This window comes from Glycine max, chromosome 7 (genome assembly GCF_000004515.6).
Source record: "Glycine max cultivar Williams 82 chromosome 7, Glycine_max_v4.0, whole genome shotgun sequence".
Taxonomy (NCBI): domain Eukaryota; kingdom Viridiplantae; phylum Streptophyta; class Magnoliopsida; order Fabales; family Fabaceae; genus Glycine; species Glycine max.
The window spans coordinates 44,906,024-44,929,555 of NC_038243.2; the positions used below are offsets into that span (position 1 = coordinate 44,906,024).

Genomic DNA, 23,532 nt, shown 5'->3' on the forward strand with positions numbered 1-23,532 from the left:
TATAAATGTTTAAACCATGAAAATCATACTGGTTATAGTTATCTTATGGCTTGTGTGAAGCGATTGAAAGTTTTTGATTTTTAAATGCAATTTACAAAAAAAAAAAGGAACTGAAATGAATTTTAACTTAGATTTAAAACACTTTCACATTAATTTTTCAAATAATAATAAAAACTCATTACTCTCTCAAGTCCCACTTTTCTTTTTCTCTCTCCATTTTTTCACCCACTTCTCAAAACGTTATAACTGCACCAAGCAAATCCCACAAAGCAATTGAACCAAAAGCAATCAACCCCATACTATATTTTAATTTCTCAAATTCAAATAGTAATTTGTTTTGTTGCTTTTTATTCCTAGTGAAGCTAATGTTTTTCGTTTTGCAGAGTCCAAAGACAACTCTGGCTTTGGTCCAAGGTGAAAAGATGAATGTTTGAGAGGAAAAAAAAAGTTTCCAAAAATGTTGGGTGTAATTACGTGAAAGATGGGAGACGAGAGAGAAATTAGGCCTGAGCAATAGGAAAGAAATGAATTTTTGTTTTTAAAAAAAATAAATAATAACTATTATTACTATTATGTCCTTAAATAAAGTAACTACAATAAAAGAGTTAGATTGGTTTTTTTCTAAATTTTTTAGTATAGGTTACTAAAGCACAACAATTGAAAAATGTGTATGCGAATTAACAATCCCCTATATATGTATATAATACATAAATTGACATGTGAGAAATTTAGGTGGTACTTGATTTGAATGTTTATTTTCTGAAAACAATTTTTATTTTCAAATTTTTAAAATTTAAAAAACATGCATTGAGGAAAAAAATACTATTAAGATATAATCTGTTTTCACTTCTTCAAAGAAAAGAAGGAAAACGTTTATTTGTTATTTTCCATTTTGGACCTATGTTTGAAAATAATTTCAGAGAAAATATTTTCAAAATTTTCATCAAATGTACTTTAAATAGGATCAATTAAAACAAGCCACACACTCATTCCAAATATACAAAAACATACAAATTCCAGGATCAAACGACCAAATCAAAATGGAATAAACTGCCAAACAATAAGAAAACAAAATGCTTAACTTTCCTTTCTATTGATCACTCTTATTTTCTTTTCCTTTGAAAATGAAAAACAGAAAACACTCAAACCCACCCAAGCACCACCTTAATTGATTAGTTTATCCAAAATGGCTCGTAGCTTAGTTTGTTGTTAAGTAAATAGCTTTGTCAAGAGCATTTAGGTCCGAAAATGCAGTAAATAATGTTTGATTCATGATCTCCCCATAGTACATAATAACTCGTCATCGATTTATTTCTTCATCAGAACAAAAACATTTCATAAAGCTCGGCGAATTCTAAGAAGTCACTATGCAAATGCTTTAAATCTACCTTCATCAAGACAATTCGGATCACATTAGAGTATGACAGCCAAAATTTACGTCATTCACAAACGTTTGGGAGGGATATACTGCACCCGCTCGTCTTCACATATAGCCTGCAAATGGGGATAACAGAATAAATAAGTAAATAAATAAACTCACTTCCGGTGTGTTCGGTTCAAGCGATAGAAATAAAATTGCCAAAGACGGAAATGCCATTCGGGAGTCTGGTACCATCGAATTTGAAGAGAGTTAAGTTACAGTCTTATATAGGATCCCGGGCATAAATTTCTGTCTTCACACCTTGAACAGCAAAAATCGATTATTTTACTAAAACAATTGATCTTTTGGATCAACTTAATCAATTATCCGTACATCATAATCGATTTTTATGGTTATCAGCACCAATTTAATCAATTATTTGTGTATCAACTGATTTCTATGTATTTGTTTAAGTTCTCTCCTCCCTATTTTATTCATACAAAACAAGTTTATAATATTATTTTTACTTTATTTCTCACTCATTTCTCTTAAAACAAAAAATACAACATATAACTTTATTTCTCCTATTTCAAATTATCTCTATTTTATTTCCATCTATTCTATTAATGTCCTCTAAACCAAACAAAGTGTTTGTGTAGCATTAACTCGTGCAAAATAAGATGAATAATCACGTCTAATTTTGGATGGGGGGCAGCTTGGACGAACCTTTATGTATTGTTTGTGTTGTCAAAATTTATGTGACTGACTTGTACAGGGCCTTATGAATCTTAATTTAAGTTTAATTAAATGTTTGTTGTGATTTTGGTTTTTTTTTTTAATCTTAGGAAAAAAGAACTCCAAATCACAGAAAACATTTACAGTTTTGTGAAAAGGAACATTGCTAAAAGTTAAGAAAGATCTGAATGATGAATAATAAACCAAGTTTAATGATGTGTGATCCATATAACCGACCTTGCCTGGAATAAAACTTTCATTATTATTGTTGTCTTTTTTGTTGGTGTGCATGTATGTAAATAATTTCACCTAGTTGGAACTTGCAATCCATGTTTCGATCCTGCAATCCTACACTACACCTCTGTTCACACATTAAAACTCAATTTGACAACCTTGCCTTTAAAAGAGGAGCAAAGTCTAGTGGCCAATCAAATAATGTGGCTAGCTTTAATGCCAAGTGACTATTTGACATCCTCAAATGTTTTACTAGAAAAGAAATAGCTGTGAATCACTTTATAACAACATAGAAATATATTCTGAAATCTATCACAATTATGAAATCCATATCACACTACTAGAAAATTACAAACCTGCATCTCTTCAGGAAGAGCCTCTGAGACAGCAAGAGTATAAACACCAGGAACAAACTTTCCTGCGATATATTCAAGGACAAATTTTACAACTCAACGTCTCAACCACAATACAAGATTTTAAATCATGATAAAAATCCAGCGAAGTAAAAAATATCCTTTTCTTTTACTCGTCACAAATTGTTGTCACTTTTCTAGCCATATAATTTGGCTGATTCCTTGGCGTGAAAGTGATCAAAATAATCAAATAAGTTCATGAATTAATCTTTATGACCTTCTCTTTCTTTTTTCCCTTTAATCTATATGCTTCTGTTCACCATCCAATGTTTTGAATATCAATATTAAATACGCAACAAAGGTAATGGAAACCAAACAAAATGTGGAGAACACCATTCATATCATTTTCCAGTATAATATTTCATTTTATTTAAATTCAAGTTTGCCCGGTTTCACGAGTTCTCAAATTCTCTTTCGAGATCTTGTCCGCAAGCTGCAAGTTATAAAGACCATCTACATGATAGATTAGAAATCTAAAGTGTCAGAAGAGAAAATCAAGGACAGTTAAAATGCCCTTTTGATCTTATCATTTAGACTACTTCTAGTCAATGTCAAAAAGAAATTTGAAATTAATATTAGCGTGAAACCCCAATAAGAAAAGTGAAAAGAAACCACAAACTACACGGAAAAATCACTTGTATCATATAAATAAATCAAACAAATCAATAAAATAATCTGAGTGCCATCAATTACTACTTTTGGTCCTGTATCTAAGAAACAAAAGACAACGTTTTGTTGATCCTAATTATAAGAAACATAGGATTATATTATTACTAAATTTCCTTTTTATCCCTAATTAATTGAGGTTATACACTCATTTTCCCATAAAAGTGAATGCATTTATTGAGCTATCAACAAAACAATATATAATCATTGGTTGAATTTGAAAAATAACCACCTCTTAAACCATTTAATGTCATGGATAGTCTTAAAGTGAAATTAAAATTTATGACATTAATTAACCAATCTAACCACTTTATTGGTCTTGATGAACTAGGTAATTGTTTCTTATATCCAGGACAGAGGGAGTATTTAACAAAGGTAACAAATTAGACTTAATAGGTTACTCAATTTTGATCCTTTTTCACAAATTACAAATATTTAAGGATATCAAATTACTGACAGCAGTCAAACAGCTATTATTTTTAATTTTAGATAAGTATTGTATAAAGTCTTGAGTAGATAATTTGACGGGTTCTTCTGACACAAGTAATGATTGTATGTTAGATGGTATCCTCCTATATTTAATTATTATAAATATAAATAAAAGCTTTATTTTGAAAATTAGATAGCTGCTTGCAATTAAAAAAAGGGAAAAGGATGACAAACTTAATAAAAAAAATGTCATGATGATGTTTGTTCAAAGTAATACTGTCATCAGAATATAATATTATTATAAAGGAAAAGAAATTAGAAGTCAAGGAAAGGAAAATTTTTATGAGTGTAACAGGAGATAATTGAACCTACCAATGCGCAACCAACGGGCAGCCCAACTCCGATTTGGATCCATAACTGAAATGATCCTGTGGCAAAATCAAATGGAAGAAGAAAAACAGAATGAGTATCGAGAGATTCAAAGGTGAAGGGGATTTTGAAGAAAAAGAATTGATATAAACAAACCCATTAAAATTGGGAGTAGTGCAATCAACAACTAGCTCATGATCTTCTTCCATCTTAAAGAATGAGCAGTTCTCACAGCCTGACTCTCTGAACTGTGAAACAAAAACAGAAATTGTAAACAAAAATAAAAACAAAACAAAAAAATGATTAAAAATAAAGGGTAGTAGGGTACTAAGACCTGATCATAGGTTTTGACAAGGCGGCAACGAAGACATGCCCTCAACTCATGACCAAAGCTTGTAGGAATTTGTGCAGGTGCAGTTGCCATTTTTTGTAAGATCGCTGTTTCAACTGATGGCTAGATTGGTTCCTAGTTGAAACAATGGTCAAATCAGATGACATTATAATTGTAATTATATATAACATTATACATTAGTAATTTCAATTACAATTACTATAAATTATAAAGAAGACGTATAACTAAGAGGTAATTAGTTACCGGACATATAGAACTCAAAACATTAGGCAGAGACCAATCAAGAATGTTCTTATATAGTTATATTATTTTTGCTTTTACAAACTAATTAGTTATGAACTACAATTTGACAAGTATTTATAACCAAAATATTTTACAACTTCTACATCGCCAAAAAAATTATGAATACAATTACAGATATAATGCATATACAGGCAACATGCAGTAATAATAACTCAGTGCAATGATGCATTTGAAAAGTGATGCTGGTATACCATTTTTTTGCACACCAAAGAAGTAGCCGCAAAAACCCTAACCAGAACAACTCAGATACTACCCTTATTTCTCATTTTCTCTACTGTTCTTAGTTTATTACTAAACACTAATGAGAAAGAAATCCTTATCTAATAACACCCATAATAATTAGCTACCAAATAAATTCTTGCTATACAGTAAACTCTTGGAAAAATGCAAAATAATAATAATAGTAATAATAACTTTAACAACCTGACCAATCACTTGACTTTGTGTAAAAAATTATATGATCTATCAAAATGCATTCCTAACACACATGAATATATTTTAATCATAAACAGATTTCATGACTAAGTCCTAACATTAACAATCACTCCTCATTCCAAATAACAGCAGTATGCATTTCAACTGTTATCTTAAACCATGAGTACTTTAGGAAACTAAGCGGTTAAAAGTTAAAACAATACTATGTTTTCATCCTTATTTACCATGGAAAATACCACGGCTGTATAAATTTTAAGTGCGTATATATAGAGAGAGGATTCACTTACTTCAAGAGTAACTATAAAAGAGTTACTTCAGATCTACACCCTTTTATTCATTCTAATCCAACAAAGTAGATTACTTTGGAATACCTATCACCCGATCCTCATTCTTTCTCTGAAACGTGAAACCTGCAATCAAATGACTAAGACCATTCACAACCTAAGTGAATTTCTTGTTTTTCGATAGAAGCTTTTATACATAATAGGTAAATAGAGAAACTCAATGATTTTGGTCCCATCCTTCAATATTTAAAGGAAGTGCATTTGTTTCTTTACTATTATTTGTGGTTGACATTCTTCTAATACTATCTTTGCAGATATGGGTTCCTTGAATCGGCAAATGGTAAACATCATTTTCTGCTGATTACATTGATTTTTCTTTTTGAATAGAGATCGTTGCAAAGTTATTGATTTGTGCATCTTTCCCTTCATGTTCTGCTAATCTAGGTCATTGTACTAGAAAAAGATAAATTCTGGGAGGATGGAGTGCCACTTAAGCTGAAGTGCCCTACACTATTTTCTATGTCCTATCAACAGCAAAATGTTATTCACTAGATGGGAAGTTTCTCAGCTGAAGGGTGGGAATTGGATTTTCAGAGGAGGCAACAATTGTTTGACGACGACATAGAAATAGCTGCAAAGTTCTTGGAAGAATTAGATGGTATCAACATCCATCCAGATCAACAAGATAAATGGTTATGGAGGGAAGATGCATCTGCTGCATACACAGTGGGGAGCACATATAAGATGCTGATGAAAGACCACAATGATGAAAATCAGGATGGTGCTTTTAATGCGCTATGGAAAGTAAAGGTCCCTAGTAAAGTTTCTTTCTTCGTGTGGAGGCTAATCAAGGATAGACTGCCAACTAGAGTAAACCTGCATAGGAGAAATGTGGAAATAAATGATCCAACCTGCCCCTTCTGCACAAATCAAGAAGAGGATGCAACTCATGTTTTTTTAGCAGCAACAAAATTTTACCTCTCTAGTGGGAATCATTATCATGGACAAATATTTCAGGTGCATTACCACAAAACCCGAGACAGCACTTCCTCCAGCACGTGTTAGGGAGGGATAATAGCAGCAGAGGTCAGACCTGGCAGTGCTGGTGGGTCTCTTTTACATGGAGCATTTGGCAGCATCGAAATAGGATCGTCTTTTCAGATGAAACTTTTAATGCGAGTAAGCTGTTGGAGGATGCTATCTTCCTATGCTGGACATGGCTAAAAAACTTGGATAAAGGTTTTGCTTCACCTTTTCATCAGTGGTCCAGTAATATGAGGGAGGCTTTTTGTGATTAGGGAAGGATATTTTATAAGTGTCTGTAATAGTGGGCCAAGTTTAATGTCAGAAATATGGTTTTTTAATTCATGCTGAATCACTTGTATTAGGGCACCATATTTCTACTCAATTTGGCACCAAAGTGTAATTTTCACAGTACAACTTGTACTGTTTCATATATAATACAATATTACTTTTGCTGATTAAAAAAAAAAAAGTATCTGTCTGTGAACTTGGAAAAGTAGCTTGCTAAGGTACATTTTCTCTAGTCATTTTATGCAGTCATTTGGGTATCCCATTCTGAAGGAAATCTACTAAGTCCTTATCTAAATTAATTATGTAATGTCATTCTCTATTTTCTAATTTTTTTCCCACCAAATTTCTGAGAATTCAAGAGTATATTTGTATGTTAGTTGCATTAGATTAAAACTTATCATGTATAGATTTGTATGTTTTCGAGATCAGAATTAACACATAACAAAGATAGGCCCAAAAACAACAAAGATCCAATGCCTCAATCGAAACAAAACAGTAACAACCAACTCAAACCATAGCACACACTAACAATTATTCATACTTTGGCCTATTTGGAATTTTCCCTGTTTTGCTAAGGAGATAAAGCCTCACCCTGTATCTATGCGCATGTCTTCAAACCAAAACTGAAAAACTAGATACCCAAGTACAAATGCATCAAACATACTGACTTGAAAGAACAGCGGCATGTATACTCCACACCAATCAATCAATTATTTCTCTCTTTCCCTTTCATGCATATTCACAAACAGATGGTGCTCACCACCTAGCTCGACCCCAAACTCATCCAAATCCACACCACTAAGAAATCAATCAGTGAAAAACAAATCAATGAAATAGAAAACAAAATATAAATCAATAAAATCAAAATTGAAACAACAAGCAAAGAAAAAACGAAACACAAATTATTGATCTCTGAGATGGGAAGAGAGATGAACCAGTTATGACCACCGTGCGTGCGAGAGAGATTGCTCTGAACCACCGCGAGGCGCGAGCAAGGGCTGCAAGCGGAACCAGCGTCGAGCAAGAGTGAGAGAGAATCGCGAGCAAGAGAGTGGGAGCTAGGGTTGCGAGCGAGAGTGAGGTCGCAGTGTGTGCGTGTGAGAATTTCCATATTTGAATAAAACAATTAAATTCTTTCATTTATATAATCTTTTACCCAAACTAAAATAATTAATTTTTTCACTTACAAAATCTTCTGATTATATATTAAAAATAAAAATTTAGAACTATAACATAAAAAATGTATATTTTCCAGTAAGTAAAAATTTTCAGATATGTGAACATAAGATCCAACTCTTTCTAATATTCATTCTTTATAAACTTTCATGTAACTATAATTCTATGATAGACAATTAAAAACTAATTTGAATATCAATTATATATCCAAAATAAGATACAAGTTTGAAAGCTAAACTAAAGTTGTTATCTATACATTGTTATATATATAGATGTCCTATAGACCTACACAATAACACAATTGTAGAAGGGAGAAGTGCAAATAGGGAGAATGTTGAGTTATTGCAATTTGAGTTAAAATTATTGTTGTCTCAGTGCAATATAGTTGTCTCATTGGAAACACGCTCACATTGCATATTTGCACCCATAATTATGCATTAAATTCATTTTTACCATGTTTGCACCCATGACCTGAGCCAATTTGGCAAAATCTACTCTACCACTAAAGATTCAAAAAGCAAGTCAAAAGTAGTGTCTTTTTTGCCCTTGACTAAAAGCATATAATGGATTAGCATAATCTGTACATCTCATTTTCATATATTTCCCATAACTTTTGTTTTACACAAATCTTATTCATGTTATCATGAATAGCTTATAAGTTATAATCCGTATCCAATTTCACCTATCCTAGCTAATAAGATCTACTTAGGCTATGGAGAAGAAAGGTTGTGATTTAAAATTCAATCATAGCCTATGATCTCGTACACAAACCAAGATCAACAGGAACTTCAAGTCTGAACTCATGTACTTATAGTATAGGCCTTAGGACGTGTATATTCAGTAAATTGCTCAAATGTGTATAGACTATGTTGTGCTACTAAATCACTTTACAATAGTTTAGAGAATTTTTCTAGTCTTAATTGAAAACATATCGTTCTCTCGATCCTTTAAAGAGTAAGTCCACTTGATTCTTAAAAAATCATGATATTAGTGGATTAGTTTTCGAGTTTTTTTCACTCTCTTTCTTAGTGAACAAAGTCTATAATTTGTTAGCAACATGAGTAATTGTCATGAACTCATAATCACCTCTTTGCTAAGGTTCAATACCTATAAAAAAAATTGTGTTTGAGAAGAATCCATTTGTTACTGTATTTTTATCAAAAGGCTTTTCTAGTATATATTTATGCCTATAGCTGACTTTCTATAACCTTTGTTACTTGTGACTCCATGTTACTTGTGACTCCATAAACCAAGATTTCGCTTGTGATTATTGGTTATTTAGAAGCCTGAAATGGATGCTGAGAAAGTGGTGCATACTAGAGGCTGCCATTGTAAGAGTTTTTTTTTTTTTTTGATCAGCAAAAATATTAATATATTGATATTAGTATCATAGGTACTAAGTACAATGCCATTGTAAGAGTGTAAGGTGGAAAGTGAAAAGTATAACAAATGGGTGGTCCACATAATTACTGGGTGGACTTATACGAGAAAACAACATGGACAAAAGTTCAACAAAGCAAAGTGTTCCTAGCAAGGCATGAAATTGGTTTGTAAACATAATGAAATGTGAAATTGCTTCAACCAGAATTAAGAAGACACTTTCAATGAGAGGAGAAAAATGAAGGACTCAAACATGAATAAGAAAACAATTCATGAGCGATAGGCCATACTACCACACCATGGATATCTATCACATTTTCCAGAAAATACAAAAATTTAAATTGGTGCTAGGTCCATGAACCAATTCGTCATACAATGTATGTGATTTATCTTAACACGCATCAAATGATCAAAACATATGAAAGCATAAAACTGGTACTATCATTTGCCCTTTTCAGTTTTCATGATCAATATAACATTTCTAACACCTCCCAAAAAGGAAAAAAGAAAAGTTCCTCCAAAGTAGAAATTAATAACTACAACAACATCAACATCTAATATATCAATCTCTCTCACACATAGGGAAATATCAATGAATACAAAACATTCAAAGTTATCAAACAAACCATAATCAGAGAAAAAACTAGAAACACAAAAAGTAAAAAATAAAAATGCTAAAAAATGCAATTACAAGTTTCCTTGGAAATGGAGGTCTAATATGTGCATCTTAATTTTCAACAGCAGCTAGCATGTAGTCAACAACGTTAGTTTTGCAGACTACAGAAACAATGTAGAAGTGCAATGAAGTTCAACATGTATAAACCTTTTTCCTTTCTTAATCTAGAGATGAATAAATAAATTGTTAAAGTGAACATGTATGAGAAAAACTAATATGAGATCGATCCAAAGAGCAATGATAAATTTTGTTCTGTCTGACCATCAAAAAACTAGTATGTTCCATTAAGTGGCTGCAATGCTACACAACAATGATACTAGTATGTTCCATTAACAGAAGAAGAATGGCATCCTACTGACCATAATTAGTCCTGCCATGTTCAGAAATAAATCTTAAGACATGGTGGTTGAACTACACTAGATAATGAAGTTACATTGATATTGACTGTACTAGGAACCTGGGACACACAGACACAGTATGCAAACATGCTAATCTATAAATGAATATGTAAAGTTAGCTGAATTTTTGCATTTTAAGGGATTAGGTATACCCAAACCAGAGCCACATAAGTCCATTCAGCCAATGCACAAGATCTGAACCTCAACAAATGAAAGATACATTAATTGAATTGGACCTAAAACACTATATGCATCATAGAAATAGAAATACAAAAGAATCGCATTATACAATATTATATGATTGGTAATACAACACTGAATTGATCAAACAGATATTTATAGAGACGAGCTAGTATTAAAAACAGAAATAGCCATCATATGCAACAGTAAATTAATGGCAATATTTCAGCATTTAACACATCAAATATGTCAAGTGAACAAGGTTAATATAGTATATCATAATCTTATCACTTGTTGCACTTACTGCATATTGGAAGGATTGCAGATTAGATGAGTCACCAGAGGTCTGGGTAGCGGAATGGCAAAATCAAATCCAGTAAGTCTCCAGCTCCACTCAAGGTGATAAGAATGTTAGGTAAAGTATAAAATATGCATTTAATTAGCCAATCTTTCACAGTGGAGGAACAGAAAGAGATAAGTAAGACAGGTTAACTATCAACCCAAAAAGTAATCCGTATCAACTCTGATTGGTGCAAAATGAAACTTCAACAAAAAAATTCAAAGAGCACAAAACATTTTTACGATTAAAGAAACTATGGAAGTGACATTCAGAAATACATAAATGAAAATATCACTCTTGATGCAAGCTGGGTTGTAGCCTTTACTAGCTAGGAATAGTACAAGATGGAGAAAAAATAATAACAACAAAAATTCATATCCAGTTATGACAACATGACCTCTCCTATCCAAGAATGATATAATATGGAGATGGAATAAAAATTAAATCCCCAGAATAACAACAGCTCACGAGCCATGAAAATGACAAGGCTACCTCAATCAAAAATTCTCTCCCCAGTTGAAAATAGTAGAAATACAAAAGAACTAAAAACGCATAGAAAACCAGGAATGAAAAACACTATTCTCCAGCTTTCAGGACTTGAAAGATCAGAATTAGCAGCCTTAGCAGCTTCAAGAAGCTTCCCAGTCAGGTCAACACCAACAATACCAGCTAACGTACCGGCAGTATTAGAAACACCCATCACTATTCCAGCGTATCTAGGAGCAACATCCATGTGGTTCACTGCAAAGCCAGCTCTGCCAAGTGCCAAGAAACCAAGAGCCACAGAAGAACAGAAGACAGCACCACCAGAAGTTCTGAAACTGGGAATCACCACCAAGGCAAGAGAAGCAACCAAGAATCCTAAGGTGTTCAAGAATTTCCTGGTTTTGGTGACAGATAATATTCTCCTGGTGATCAAGTAGTCAGCGACAACGCCGCCAATGTTGGAGAAGAGGAACATGTTGAGATAGGGCATCATTTTAGAGGAACCCATATCTTGTAGGCTAAGCTTAAGGCCCAATTCAAAGTAGGTTGGGAGCCAGTTCATGAGCACATATAAAGCATAGTGAAAGGTGAAATTGTTGACAACAATGGCCCACACAGGGAAGCTGGTTAAAATATTCACCCAGGGGATTTTGGCTGAAGGTAGTTTTGTGTTATGAGTGTCAATTTTTTTATTGACGGGCAAGACTGATTCCCCGACACCAGAGGCAGTGGATTTGGGATCAGTGGCGTATTTGAACCAAAGTAAAGACCATGAAGCGCCCAATGCCGCCTCCGCAAGGAACACAGATTCAGGACCTCTGAACTTGACTAGAGTTGGAAGAAGAAGCATTCCTAGAGCTGCACCTAGGTACATCCCAGAAGTGGTGAGAGAGACGGATCTAGATCTCTCGTGAGGGGGGACCCACTGTGCTAGAACTGTGTGGATGGAGGGGAAAATGAAGCCTTGTGCTATACCAACGAGCAAACGAGCAATGACTAAAAGCAAAACGCGATTGGGATCCAGAGGAAGTAGTGCACAAGTTAATGACCACAACAGAAATGAAAGAAGCAGGACCCTCCTCCCCCCGATTTTCTGAGCTGCCCATCCTCCGGGAACTTGAGAACAGGCGTATCCGTAATAGAAAGTGGACAGTATTGTACCTTTGCTCGATTGATTCACTCCGGCACCGTCAGCAGCAACTGTGTACGCGATGGAAAACCCAACTCGTTCGATGTAGCAAACCAAGGTGCAGATGAAGGTCAAAATAACAATCAAGTAACGCACAGGGAGCTTCATTGTCCGTCAACGCGTGCAAGTGCAACAAATTCTAAGCATCACAATTGATTCAAGGAACATAAGATAAAAAATGACGAAACAGAAACAAGAACAAGAAGAAGAATACTGAGTAACGATTGGGGTTTGAGAATTGGATTCCACCTAACATGCCTATGCCTGCCTCTCGCTGTTACAATGTGTCATGGGCTGTGCACGGCGTCTGAGTGTCAACGGGAGGTGCACTCAAGAGAGTTTAACCGTTGGATCAAATGAATGACCCTGATGTTACCCTAGTTTGCACTTTTTTTTTTAAGTTCAGTAGGTGGTGCCTTTAGAAAAATAAGAGCTGTGGAACGTAAATACGATGTGTTTTTAGTTTGAGCCAGGCCGTTTCACTGCTTAAAATTATTGATGACAATTACTAAACACACCTCGTTTTGCATTTTCTTCATAAAAATATTTTTTTTTGAAAATTAATTTGCAGAAGCTATTTTTACCAGGGAGGTATTGTGGTACCCGGATAAATTTAGGTGTTTTAGATCACTTAGTTTTTCAACCAACAAAAACATAAGTTGTCATCGTATATTTTGTTATCTCGTGTAAGTCACATTGTCACTCTTACATATCTTTCACACACAACAATCACTTAAGAAATCTACTCAAATGTCTGTCTTAATTCACCATTTATCACTCAGATTAAAGTACACCTTGAATTCATTAGAAGAAAGATTTATGAAAAGATGGTTAACAATATCATTATGTGTCCTTCAACTTCTTTATTGTGGTTTATGGCTTTTGAATTTTTGGAGTTTTACATAATCCATTGTGTTTTAGGAATTTTATATAATCCATAGTATTTTCTTGTGATTTTTAATGGGTTTTAGGGTCTAAGATTTAAGATTTAGGATTATTATACTCGATTGATATCTATAAAGAATCAACTGCAAGACTACAATATTTATGAAGAAAGCATCCTTAACTCAAAAGGGAACGATAGTTTGTACCCACTAATGATTTAAGATCTGGGGTCTAGGATTGATGGTTTAGAGTGTAAGATTTAGGGTTTGAGATTGAGGACATATGATTTAGAGTGTATAGTTTGGAGTTTGTGATTTATGGTTTAGGGTTTAGAATTGAAAATAATAAAATAAATCATTTGATGAGAGATTTTTTTTATTATTTATTTTCATTTTAATGTTAAAGTTGTTCTTTTATTTTTAAAATAATTTTTGTTTTTTTTTTCTCTCCTAAAAAACAAAGCTCTAATTGTTAGGACTTGGGAGATATAAAAACATGCTTTATTTTTAAAGCTTTCTTCTCCAGAAGAAAGTTGATACGACACCTTGGTAGAGAGAGAGTGAATTAGGAATTAGGAAACGTTCGAAATTGGGTCGTAAATTAATGGGTTGAGCCGAGTTGGTTGGTGGAAGGAAGAAATAAAGAAATCAACAAAGGCAGACAAAGAGCTTAGGAAAAGAAGAATAAGAATGGTGTGGTGAGAAAGATGAAGGTCCGTTCGGAAAGGGAAAAGACGAAAGTTGTGATTAGGCATTTGTCCCCTTCTCTCACTCTATCCGATTTCTTCCCAACACATCGATTCTCACTTCGCTTCTCGCTACAATTGGTTCTCCTTCCGTCCCGGCAACAACAGGTAATAACTATTCAAACATTACCTGTGTGTTCTCTCTGTAACCCTAACAAATCCCTAATTATTATTATTATTTGCAGTCACAAGCGTCAGATGCATTCCCGAGCCTATATAGACTTCAAGTGTCCCGATGACGTTTTCGAGTTCACCGAGTTCTTTGATGGGCACGTTTTTGTTAACGAGCGGGGTATTTTATTTTTGTATTTTATTTCTCTAACACTTCACCCACTTGAATGACATCGTTTTTACACTTGAATGTACGTACAATCAGGTGCCCAGTATAAAGTGATAGTTGAGTATGCACCTTCTCAGCGTGTTCCAAAGCCAAGTGCCAAAAAGATGGACGTGAAGGGACTATATTCAAAGGTTGATGTCATGTTAATTTAATTTATGTAAAATGCTTCAACATGTGCTCTCTTTATTCATGATTATCATTATTTTATTTTTTTTAAATTCATAAGGACAGATCCAGATTATCTTGAGTTCCTCAAACTAATTGCAAAACCTCAAGAGCATCTTCCTAGTGCAGAGATACAATTGGAAAGAAAAGAAGCTGAGCAAGCTGGTTAGTTATTTGTTCACCAACTGTATTTGATTTACACTTATTTCAAAGTGAATTGATAAATAAGCATTAGAAACAACACCATGATCACTTTTCTGTCTCTGACATTATGTGCTCATCTGCCATTGCCTAATGTTATGGTGGTGTATGTTGTTTCTACATTAGTTCTATTGTTAAATGTGTTTTAGAGGATCTTAGTACTGGCTTCTAGGCTAAATGTGGTCATGAGGATTTATCTGAAGACAAATTTCAGTATCATTGGTCTCATTCTTATATTGTATCTTTTCCCGGGGCCAGCAAGGAAACACCTATTGTCACACCCCTGATGGAATATATTCGTCAGAAACCTGCTGCTGACAGTGGTATGCATGTAATGTTTCTGGGTCTGCATAGTCTTTTGTGTCATGTTTAGGTTCTCCTCCAGGGTGCATTTACTTTGGAGCTTAACTTTATTGATTGAAGATTTTTTGCCGCTTTCTTTCTTTTTCTCAATCCTTGAATAACCCACTAATACAAAGAAAAATCGTTTATGTGTAGGATTATAAGATAAGTTACTGTCTACCCTTATATAAGAATTATACATAATTTAAAATTTGTTTAACCGATTTTTCTTCATTTATTATTTCTATTATATTTAATTGTAATTATCTTTAATCAATCCAATATATTATTAAACTAACATCTTTTCAAAATACAAATAACAATATAATAGTTTAAAACAATTTAATCTATATTTTTCCTTACTAAAAGATATATTTAGATATCCTTATCTAAATAATTATTGGATTATTTTTAGGGTATTAGACCACGGTGGTCATCTGCCCTCATATCAAAGTAGTCAAAGATTTCTTATCCAAATCTTAGTGAGAGAACCCTTAGCTTTAATGGACAATATCGCTACTGTCTCCACCATGAAGTTGATTTGTGACATCTCAAGGTCAGCATGTGACTTGGTGCAACGAGTTCCTCTTCATACTCGAGATCTGAAACCTAACTATGGTGACAAAGGCAACTAGATTTGAGGTTCGATCACGATAGTGTTGGTGGGGTTTTGGGTTGGTGTTAAGTCTGGGCATTGGTAGCTATGACTAAGGTTAAGGGTTTCGGGTTTAGGATTTGGGACTTACGGCTTGGGGTTTGGGGTTGATGGTTGAGGGTTTGGAGTTTGGGGTTTGGGGGTTTGAGGTTTTGGGTTTATGGTTTAGTATTCAATACAAAAAAAAGTTATATTATAATTTATTTATTATTCATATTTGAAAGTTCGATCATGATATTCATTGCATTGTCTTTGTTATGATACATTAGTAAATATTTAAGTTTATCTTGTACCACATAATGGTTCATGTTAGATAATATCTAACATAATGAGTATTTTTTACTACATAACTTAGCTTATTATTCAAAATATTGAATAAGGAAAATATAAATCAAACTAATAAAAAAACATCATCTTACATCTTTCAAATGTTTATATATGTCAATACTTATAAGACAAAAAAATATGAAATGTGAAATTATAAAATATAAATATAAATTAAAAAATATAAAAACTTTCATAAAGGAAAAAAAATGAGAGAAAAGACTAAGTTATGTATGAAAAAATTGTATAACATATTTTTGAGAAAAGCATTGAATTTTAAAAATAGTAAATAATCCACAAATTCATGTCAAATTTTTAATAATAATAATAATAATGATAATGATAATGATATTATTATTATTATTATTATTATTGTTGTTCATGTCACATTTTTAATAATAATAATAATAATAATAATAATAATATTAATAATGATAATGATAATCATAATCATAATTATAATAATCATAATCATAATAATCATAACAACAACAAATAATAATAATAATAATAATAACAACAACAACAATAATAATAATAATAATAATAATAATAATAATAATAATAATAATAGACAACCACTTCAAAATAGGAGCACGAAATCGAAAAAATATCAAAGAATTCAAAAATAAATATATGATGCACCATTTCCATGCACAACCATCTCAAAATAAGATCACAAAATCGAAAAAACTATGATTTGGACCTTTGCAATTATGCTTAAGTGTCCATGTTCTAAATTTTTTTGAAATTATTCCCAACATAATGATTATATTTGTGACCAAAATTTTCCATAGATTCTATATCAAAGAATCCAAAAAAAGTATATCATGCACTAGTTCCATTGACAACCATCTCAAAATTGGAGCACAAAATTGAAAAAAATATGATTTGGATCCTTTCAACTATTCTCAAATGTCAATGTTCTACAATTTTTTTAAATTATGTCCAACAGATTAATGATATTCATGACACACTTTTTCCATTGTTTGGATGTTAGAGAATCCAAAAGAAAAATATCGTGCACCATTTCCGTGGACAACCACCTCAAAATAGGAGCACAAAATCAAAAAAACTATGATTTGGACCCTTGCAACTATGCTTAAATTCTCATGTTTTGTATTTTTTTTTTAAATTTATGTTCAACACAATTGATATTCGTGACACAACTTTTCCATTTTTTGGATGTTAAATAATCCCAAAGAAAAATATCGTGCACCAATTCCATGAACAACAATATCAAAATAGGAGCACAAAATCGAAAAAAACTTTGATTTAGACCCTTGCAACTATGCTTAAGTGCTCATATTCTACATTTTTTTAAAATTATGTACAACATATTAATGATAAGCATGGCATACTTTTCCATCGTTTGGTCGTCAAAGAATGCAAAAGAAAAATGTCGTGCACCAGTTCCAAGGACAACTACCTGAAAATAGGAGTACACAATTGAAAAAATTATGATTTGGACCCTTGTAACTTTGCTTAAGTGCCCATGTTCTGCATTTTTTTTAAAATTATTCCCAACACATTAATGATATTTGTGACACACTTTTTCCATATATTCAACGTTAAAGAAGACAAATAAAATATATCATCCACCAGTTCCATGTACAACTCTCTCAAAATAGGAGCACAAAATCGAAAAAACTATGATGTGGACCCTTGCAACTATGCTTAAGTTCCCATGTTTCAAATTTTGTTGAAATTTTATCAAACACATTAATGATATTCGTCACACACTTATCCCTTATATTGATGGTAAAAAAATCCAAAAAAAATATTGTGCACTAGTTCCATGGACAACCACTTCAAAATAGGAGCACAAAATCGAAAAAAATTATGATTTGAACACTTGCAACTATGCAAATACCCATGTTCTGCATTTTTTTTAAAACTATGTCCAACAAATTAATGATATTCGTGACACACATTTTCCATAGATTGAACATCAAAGAATTCAAAAAGAAATATATGATGCACCATTTCCGTGCACAATCACCTCAAAATAGGATCACAAAACGAAAAAACTATGATTTGGACCTTTGCAACTATGCTTAAGTGCCCGTGTTCTAAATTTTTTTTGAAATTATTCCCAACATAATGATTATATTTGTGACCAACATTTTCCATAGATTCAATATCAAAGAATCCAAATAAAGTATATCATGCACTAGTTCCATTGACAACCATCTGAAAATAGGAGCACAAAATCGAAAAACTATGATTTGGATCCTTTCAACTATGCTCAAATGTCAATGTTCTACAATTTTTTTAAATTATGTCCTACAGATTAATGATATTCATAACACACTTTTTCCATTATTTGGATGTTAAAGAATCCAAAAGAGAAATATCGTGCACCAGTTTCGTGGACAACCACCTCAAAATAGGAGCACAAAATCAAAAAAACTATGATTTGGACCCTTGCAACTATGCTTAAATTCCCATGTTTTGTATTTTTTAAAATTTATGTCCATCACATTATTGATATTCATGACACACCTTTTCCATTTTTTGGATGTTAAACAATCCCAAACAAAAATATCATGCACCAGTTCCATGAAAAACAACATCAAAATAGGAGCACAAAATTGAAAAAACTATGATTTGGACCCTTGCAACTATGCTTAAGTGCTCATGTTCTACATTTTTTTTTTAAAATTATGTCCAACAGATTAATGATATTCATGAAATACTTTTTCCATTGTTTGCATGTCAGAGAATCCAAAAGAAAAATATCGTGCACCAGTTCTGTGGACAATCACCTCAAAATAGGAGCACAAAATCGAAAAAACTGTGATTTGGACCCTTGTAACTATACTTAAGTGCCCATGTTCTGCATTTTTTTTTTAAATTATTCCCAACATATTAATGATATTTGTGACACTTTTTTTCCATATATTCAATATTAAAGAACCAAAAAAAAATATATCATGCACCACTTCCATGTACAACGCTCTCAAAATAGGAGCACAAAATCGAAAAAACCTTGAATTGGACCCTTGCTACTATGCTTAAGTGCCTATGTTCTATATTTTTTTAAAATTATTCCCAACACATTAATGATATTTGTGACACACTTTTTCCATATATTCAACATTAAAGAAGCAAAACAAATATATCATGCACCAGTTCCATGTACAACGCTCTCAAAATAGGAGCAAAAAATCGAAAAAACTATGATTTGGACCCTTGCAACTATGTTTAAGTTCCCATGTTCAAATTTTTTGAAATTATGTCAAACACATTAATGATATTCGTGACACACTTTTCCGTTATATTGATGGTCAAAGAATCCAAGAAAAAAAATATCGTGCACTAGTTCCATGAACAACCATCTCAAAATAGGAGTACAAAATCGAAAAAATTATGATTTGGACACTTGCAACTATGCAAGTACCCATGTTCTGCATTTTTTAAAACTATGTCCAACATGTTAATGATATTTGTGACACAAGTTTTCCATAGATTGAACGTTAGAATCCAAAAAGAAATATATCATGCACCATTTCCATGCACAACCACCTCAAAATAGGATAACAAAATCGGAAAAATTATGATTTGGATCCTTGCAACTATGCTTAATTTAAAATTATTCCCAACATATTAATTATATTTGTGGCCAACGTTTTCCATTGATTCAACATCAATGAATCCAAAAAAAATATATCATGCACTAGTTCTATTGACAACCATTTCAAAATAAGAGCACAAAATCGAAAAAACTATCATTTGGACCCTTACAACCATGATTAAGTTCCCATTTTCTATATTTTTTTTTAAAATTATGTCCAACAGATTAATGATACTCATGGCACACTTTTTTCATTGTTTGGACAACAGAGAATCCAAAAAAAAAATATCGTGCACCAGTTCTGTGGACAACCACCTCAAAATAGGAGCACAAAATAAAAAAAACTGTGTTGGACCCTTGCAACTATGCTTAATTGTCCATGTTCTACATTTTTTTAAAAATTATTACCAACATATTAATGATATTCATGACACACTTTTTCCATAGATTCAATACCAAAGAAGCGAAAAAAATGTATCATGCACCGGTTCCATGGACAACCATCTCAAGATAGTAGCACAAAATCGAAAAAACTATGATTTGGACCCTTGCAACTATGCTTAAGTTCCCATTTTCTGTATTTTTTTAAATTATGTCCAACACATTAATGATATTCATGACACACCTTTTTCATTTTTTGGATGTCAAAGAATCCAAAAGAAAAATATCATGCACCAGTCCCATGGACAACCATATCAAAATAGGAGCACAAAATCGAAAAAACTATGATTTGGACCCTTGCCACTATGCTTAAGTGTCCATGTTCAGAATTTTTTTAAAATTATTGCCAACAAATTAACTATATTTGTGACCAACATTTTCCATTGATTCAACATCAATGAATCCAAAAAAAATATATCATGCACTAGTTCCATTGACAACCATCTCAAAATAAGAGCACAAAATCAAAAAATTATCATTTGGACCCTTGCAACCATGATTAAGTTTTCATTTTCTACATTTTTTTTAAAATTATGTCCAACACATTAATGATACTCATGACATACTTTTTTCATTGTTTGGACGACAGAGAATCCAAAAGAAAAATATCGTGCACCAGTTCCGTGGACAACCACTTCAAAATACGAGCACAAAATCGAAAAACTATGATTTGGACACTTGCATCTATGCTTAAGTGCCCATGTTCTGAATTTTTTTAAAATTATTCCCAAGACATTAGTGATATTCATGACACACTTTTTTTCATAGATTCAACGTCAAAGAAGCCAAAAATATATATCATGCACCAGTTCCATGGACAACAATCTCACAATAGGAGCACAAAATCGAAAAAACCTTGAATTGGACCCTTGCAACTATGCTTAAGTGCCCATGTTCTGCATTTTTTTAAAATTATGTCCAACATATTAATGATATTCTTGACACGTTTTACATAGTTTAAACGTCAAAGAATACAAAAACAAATATATCCTGCGCCATTTCCAAGGACAAGCACCTAAAAATACGATCACAAAATTGAAAAAAGTATGATTTGGACCCTTGCAACTATGCTTAAGTTCCCATGTTCTGTATTTTCTTTTAAATTATGTCCAACACATTAATGATATTCGTGACACACCTTTTCCATTTTTTGGACGTCAAAGAATCAAAAAGAAAAATATCATGAACCAATTTCATGGACAACCAACTCAATATAGGGGCACAAAATCGAAAAAACTAAGATTTGGATCCTTGCAACTATGCTTAAAATCTCATGTTCAATATTTTTTTTTTAAAAATTATGCCCAAAATTTTAATGATATTCGTGACCAACCATTTCCATTTTTTGGACGTCAAAGAATCCAAAAAAAAAATATCGTGCACCATTTCCATGGACAACCACCTCAAAATTGGAGCACAGAATAAAAAAAACTATGATTTGGACCCTTGCAACTATGCTTAAACCATGATCTCTCAAATACCGCTAAACCCTAATTATTCATGTAACCATACACCCTAATTTGTAATATAACCGTAAACCACAATTGGTCAAGTAACACTAAACCATAATTAGTCAAGTATTCATAACCCTAATTAGTTAAACACGCATAAACCCTAATTTGTCAAGTAACCCATGAGTCCTAAATTTTCAAATACCCCTAAACCCTAAATATCCATAAACCCGAATTTGTCAAGTAACCCTAAACCCTTATTTGTTAAATACCCATAAACCCAATTAGTCAAGAAATCTTATTTTGTCAAACAACCCTAAACCCTAATTGGTCAAGTAACACTAAACCGCAATAAGTCGAGTACACATAAACCCTAAGTAGTCAAATACCCTTTAAAGCTTAATTGTCAAGAAATCCTAAACCCTAATTTGTCAAATACCCATTAAAACCCAATCATTCAAGTAATCCTAAACCCTTGTCTTTCAATAACTAGCAAAGTAACCCTCAAGTCTAATTTGTAAAATAACCATAATCCCTAATTAGTTAAGTAACACAAAACCCTAATTAGTCAAGTACACATAAACCCTAATTAGTCAAATACACATAAAACCCAATTTGTTAAGTAACCCTAAATCCCTAATTTTTCAAAAACCCCTAAACCCTACTTAGTCAAGTAACCCGAATGAGTCAAGTACCCTTAAACAATAATTAGTCAAATACCCTTATTTCCTACTTTGTCAAGTAACCCTAAATCCTAATTTGTCAAATACCTCTAAACCTTCATTACTCAAGTACCCATAAAACCTAATTTTTCAAATAGCCTTAAACCCCAACTTGTCAAGTAAACCTAAACCATGATCTCTCAAATACCACAAAACCCTAATTACTAATATAACCATAAACCCTAATTTGTAATATAACCCTAAACCCTAATTGGTCAAGTAATACTAAACCCCAATAAGTCGAGTACACATAAACCCTAAGTAGTCAAATACCATTTAAAGCTTAATTGTAAAGAAATCCTAAACCTTAATTTGTCAAATATCCATTAAAACCCAATTAGTCAAGTAATCCTAAACCCTTATCTTTGACATATCCCTAAACCATAACTAGCAAAGTAACCCTAAAGTCTAATTTGTCAAATAACCATAATCCCTAATAAGTTAAATAACACAAAATCCTAATTAGTCAAGTACACATAAACTCTAATTAGTCGAATACACATAAATCCTAATTTGTCAAGTAACCCTAAACCCCTAATTTTTCAAATACCTTTAAACCCTACTTAGTCAAGTACCCCTAAACCCTTATTAGTCAAATACCCTTATTTCCTACTATGTCAAGTAACCCTAAATCCTAATTTGTCAAATACCCATAAACCTCAATTACTAAAGTACCCATAAACCCTAATTAGTCAAATACCGCTTGACCCTAATTTGTCAAGTACGCATAAAACCGAATTTGTAAAATACCCCTAAATCATTATTAGTCAAGTAACCCTAATTTGTCGAATAATCCTAAACCCTAATTGGTCAAGTAACACTAAATTCTAATTACTCAACTACACATAAACCCTCATTAGTCCAATACCTGTGAACCCTAAACAATAAGTTGTCAAATACCCGTAAACTCTAATTAGTGAAGTATCCGTAAACCCTAAGTTTTTAAAATAGTCATAAACCCTAAT

At 32.5% G+C, this 23,532-nt stretch overlaps 2 protein-coding genes and 1 long non-coding RNA gene across 9 annotated transcripts; 1 reads left to right on the forward strand and 2 right to left on the reverse strand.

The window, feature by feature from the left end:
* Window positions 1–1,289: 1,289 nt before the first annotated feature.
* LOC100812057 (transcription elongation factor SPT4 homolog 1) lies at window positions 1,290–11,197 on the reverse strand. Of its 3 annotated transcripts, none has more exons than XM_041017481.1 (6): window positions 11,009–11,197; window positions 4,541–4,672; window positions 4,363–4,454; window positions 4,210–4,265; window positions 2,686–2,747; window positions 1,290–1,494 (listed from the first exon to the last, which is right to left on the reverse strand). In XM_041017481.1, exons 2-6 carry the CDS (start codon window positions 4,628–4,630, stop codon window positions 1,444–1,446), a joined length of 351 nt encoding a protein of 116 aa, XP_040873415.1. In that variant the 5' UTR covers window positions 4,631–4,672; window positions 11,009–11,197; the 3' UTR covers window positions 1,290–1,443. The 3 variants fall into 3 exon arrangements, with proteins under 3 accessions (XP_040873415.1, XP_040873414.1, XP_014633785.1); XM_041017480.1 differs by lacking the exon at window positions 11,009–11,197 and adding an exon at window positions 5,584–5,706; XM_014778299.2 differs by lacking the exon at window positions 11,009–11,197 and having other exon boundaries at window positions 4,541–8,122.
* Window positions 11,198–11,319: 122 nt separating this feature from the next.
* On the reverse strand, window positions 11,320–13,070 carry LOC100812608 (probable anion transporter 5-like). Of its 2 annotated transcripts, XM_014777362.3 has the most exons (2): window positions 12,969–13,070; window positions 11,342–12,858 (listed from the first exon to the last, which is right to left on the reverse strand). In XM_014777362.3, exon 2 carries the CDS (start codon window positions 12,825–12,827, stop codon window positions 11,538–11,540), a length of 1,290 nt encoding a protein of 429 aa, XP_014632848.1. In that variant the 5' UTR covers window positions 12,828–12,858; window positions 12,969–13,070; the 3' UTR covers window positions 11,342–11,537.
* A 1,038-nt stretch (window positions 13,071–14,108) lies between these two features.
* LOC100813149 (uncharacterized) lies at window positions 14,109–16,352 on the forward strand. Of its 4 annotated transcripts, XR_005892289.1 has the most exons (4): window positions 14,110–14,457; window positions 14,535–14,820; window positions 14,916–15,019; window positions 15,813–16,351. It is a non-coding gene; the product is annotated as an uncharacterized lncRNA (long non-coding RNA). The 4 variants fall into 4 exon arrangements; XR_005892287.1 differs by having other exon boundaries at window positions 14,109–14,457; window positions 14,535–15,019; window positions 15,813–16,352; XR_005892286.1 differs by lacking the exon at window positions 15,813–16,351 and having other exon boundaries at window positions 14,111–14,457; window positions 14,916–15,488.
* Window positions 16,353–23,532: the final 7,180 nt, after the last annotated feature.

Bases quoted from the DNA above. Each gene is read 5' to 3' on its own strand.
- LOC100812057 (XM_041017481.1), bottom strand. From the start codon at position 4,630: ATGGCAACTGCACCTGCACAAATTCCTACAAGCTTTGGTCATGAGTTG. The intron at 2,748-4,209 runs GTAGGTTCAATT...AATATATCGCAG, and splicing joins TGCCCGTTGGTTGCGCATTG to GAAAGTTTGTTCCTGGTGTT. The intron at 1,495-2,685 runs GTTTGTAATTTT...CCCCATTTGCAG, and splicing joins CTCTTCCTGAAGAGATGCAG to GCTATATGTGAAGACGAGCG.
- LOC100812608 (XM_014777362.3), bottom strand. From the start codon at position 12,827: ATGAAGCTCCCTGTGCGTTACTTGATTGTTATTTTGACCTTCATCTGC.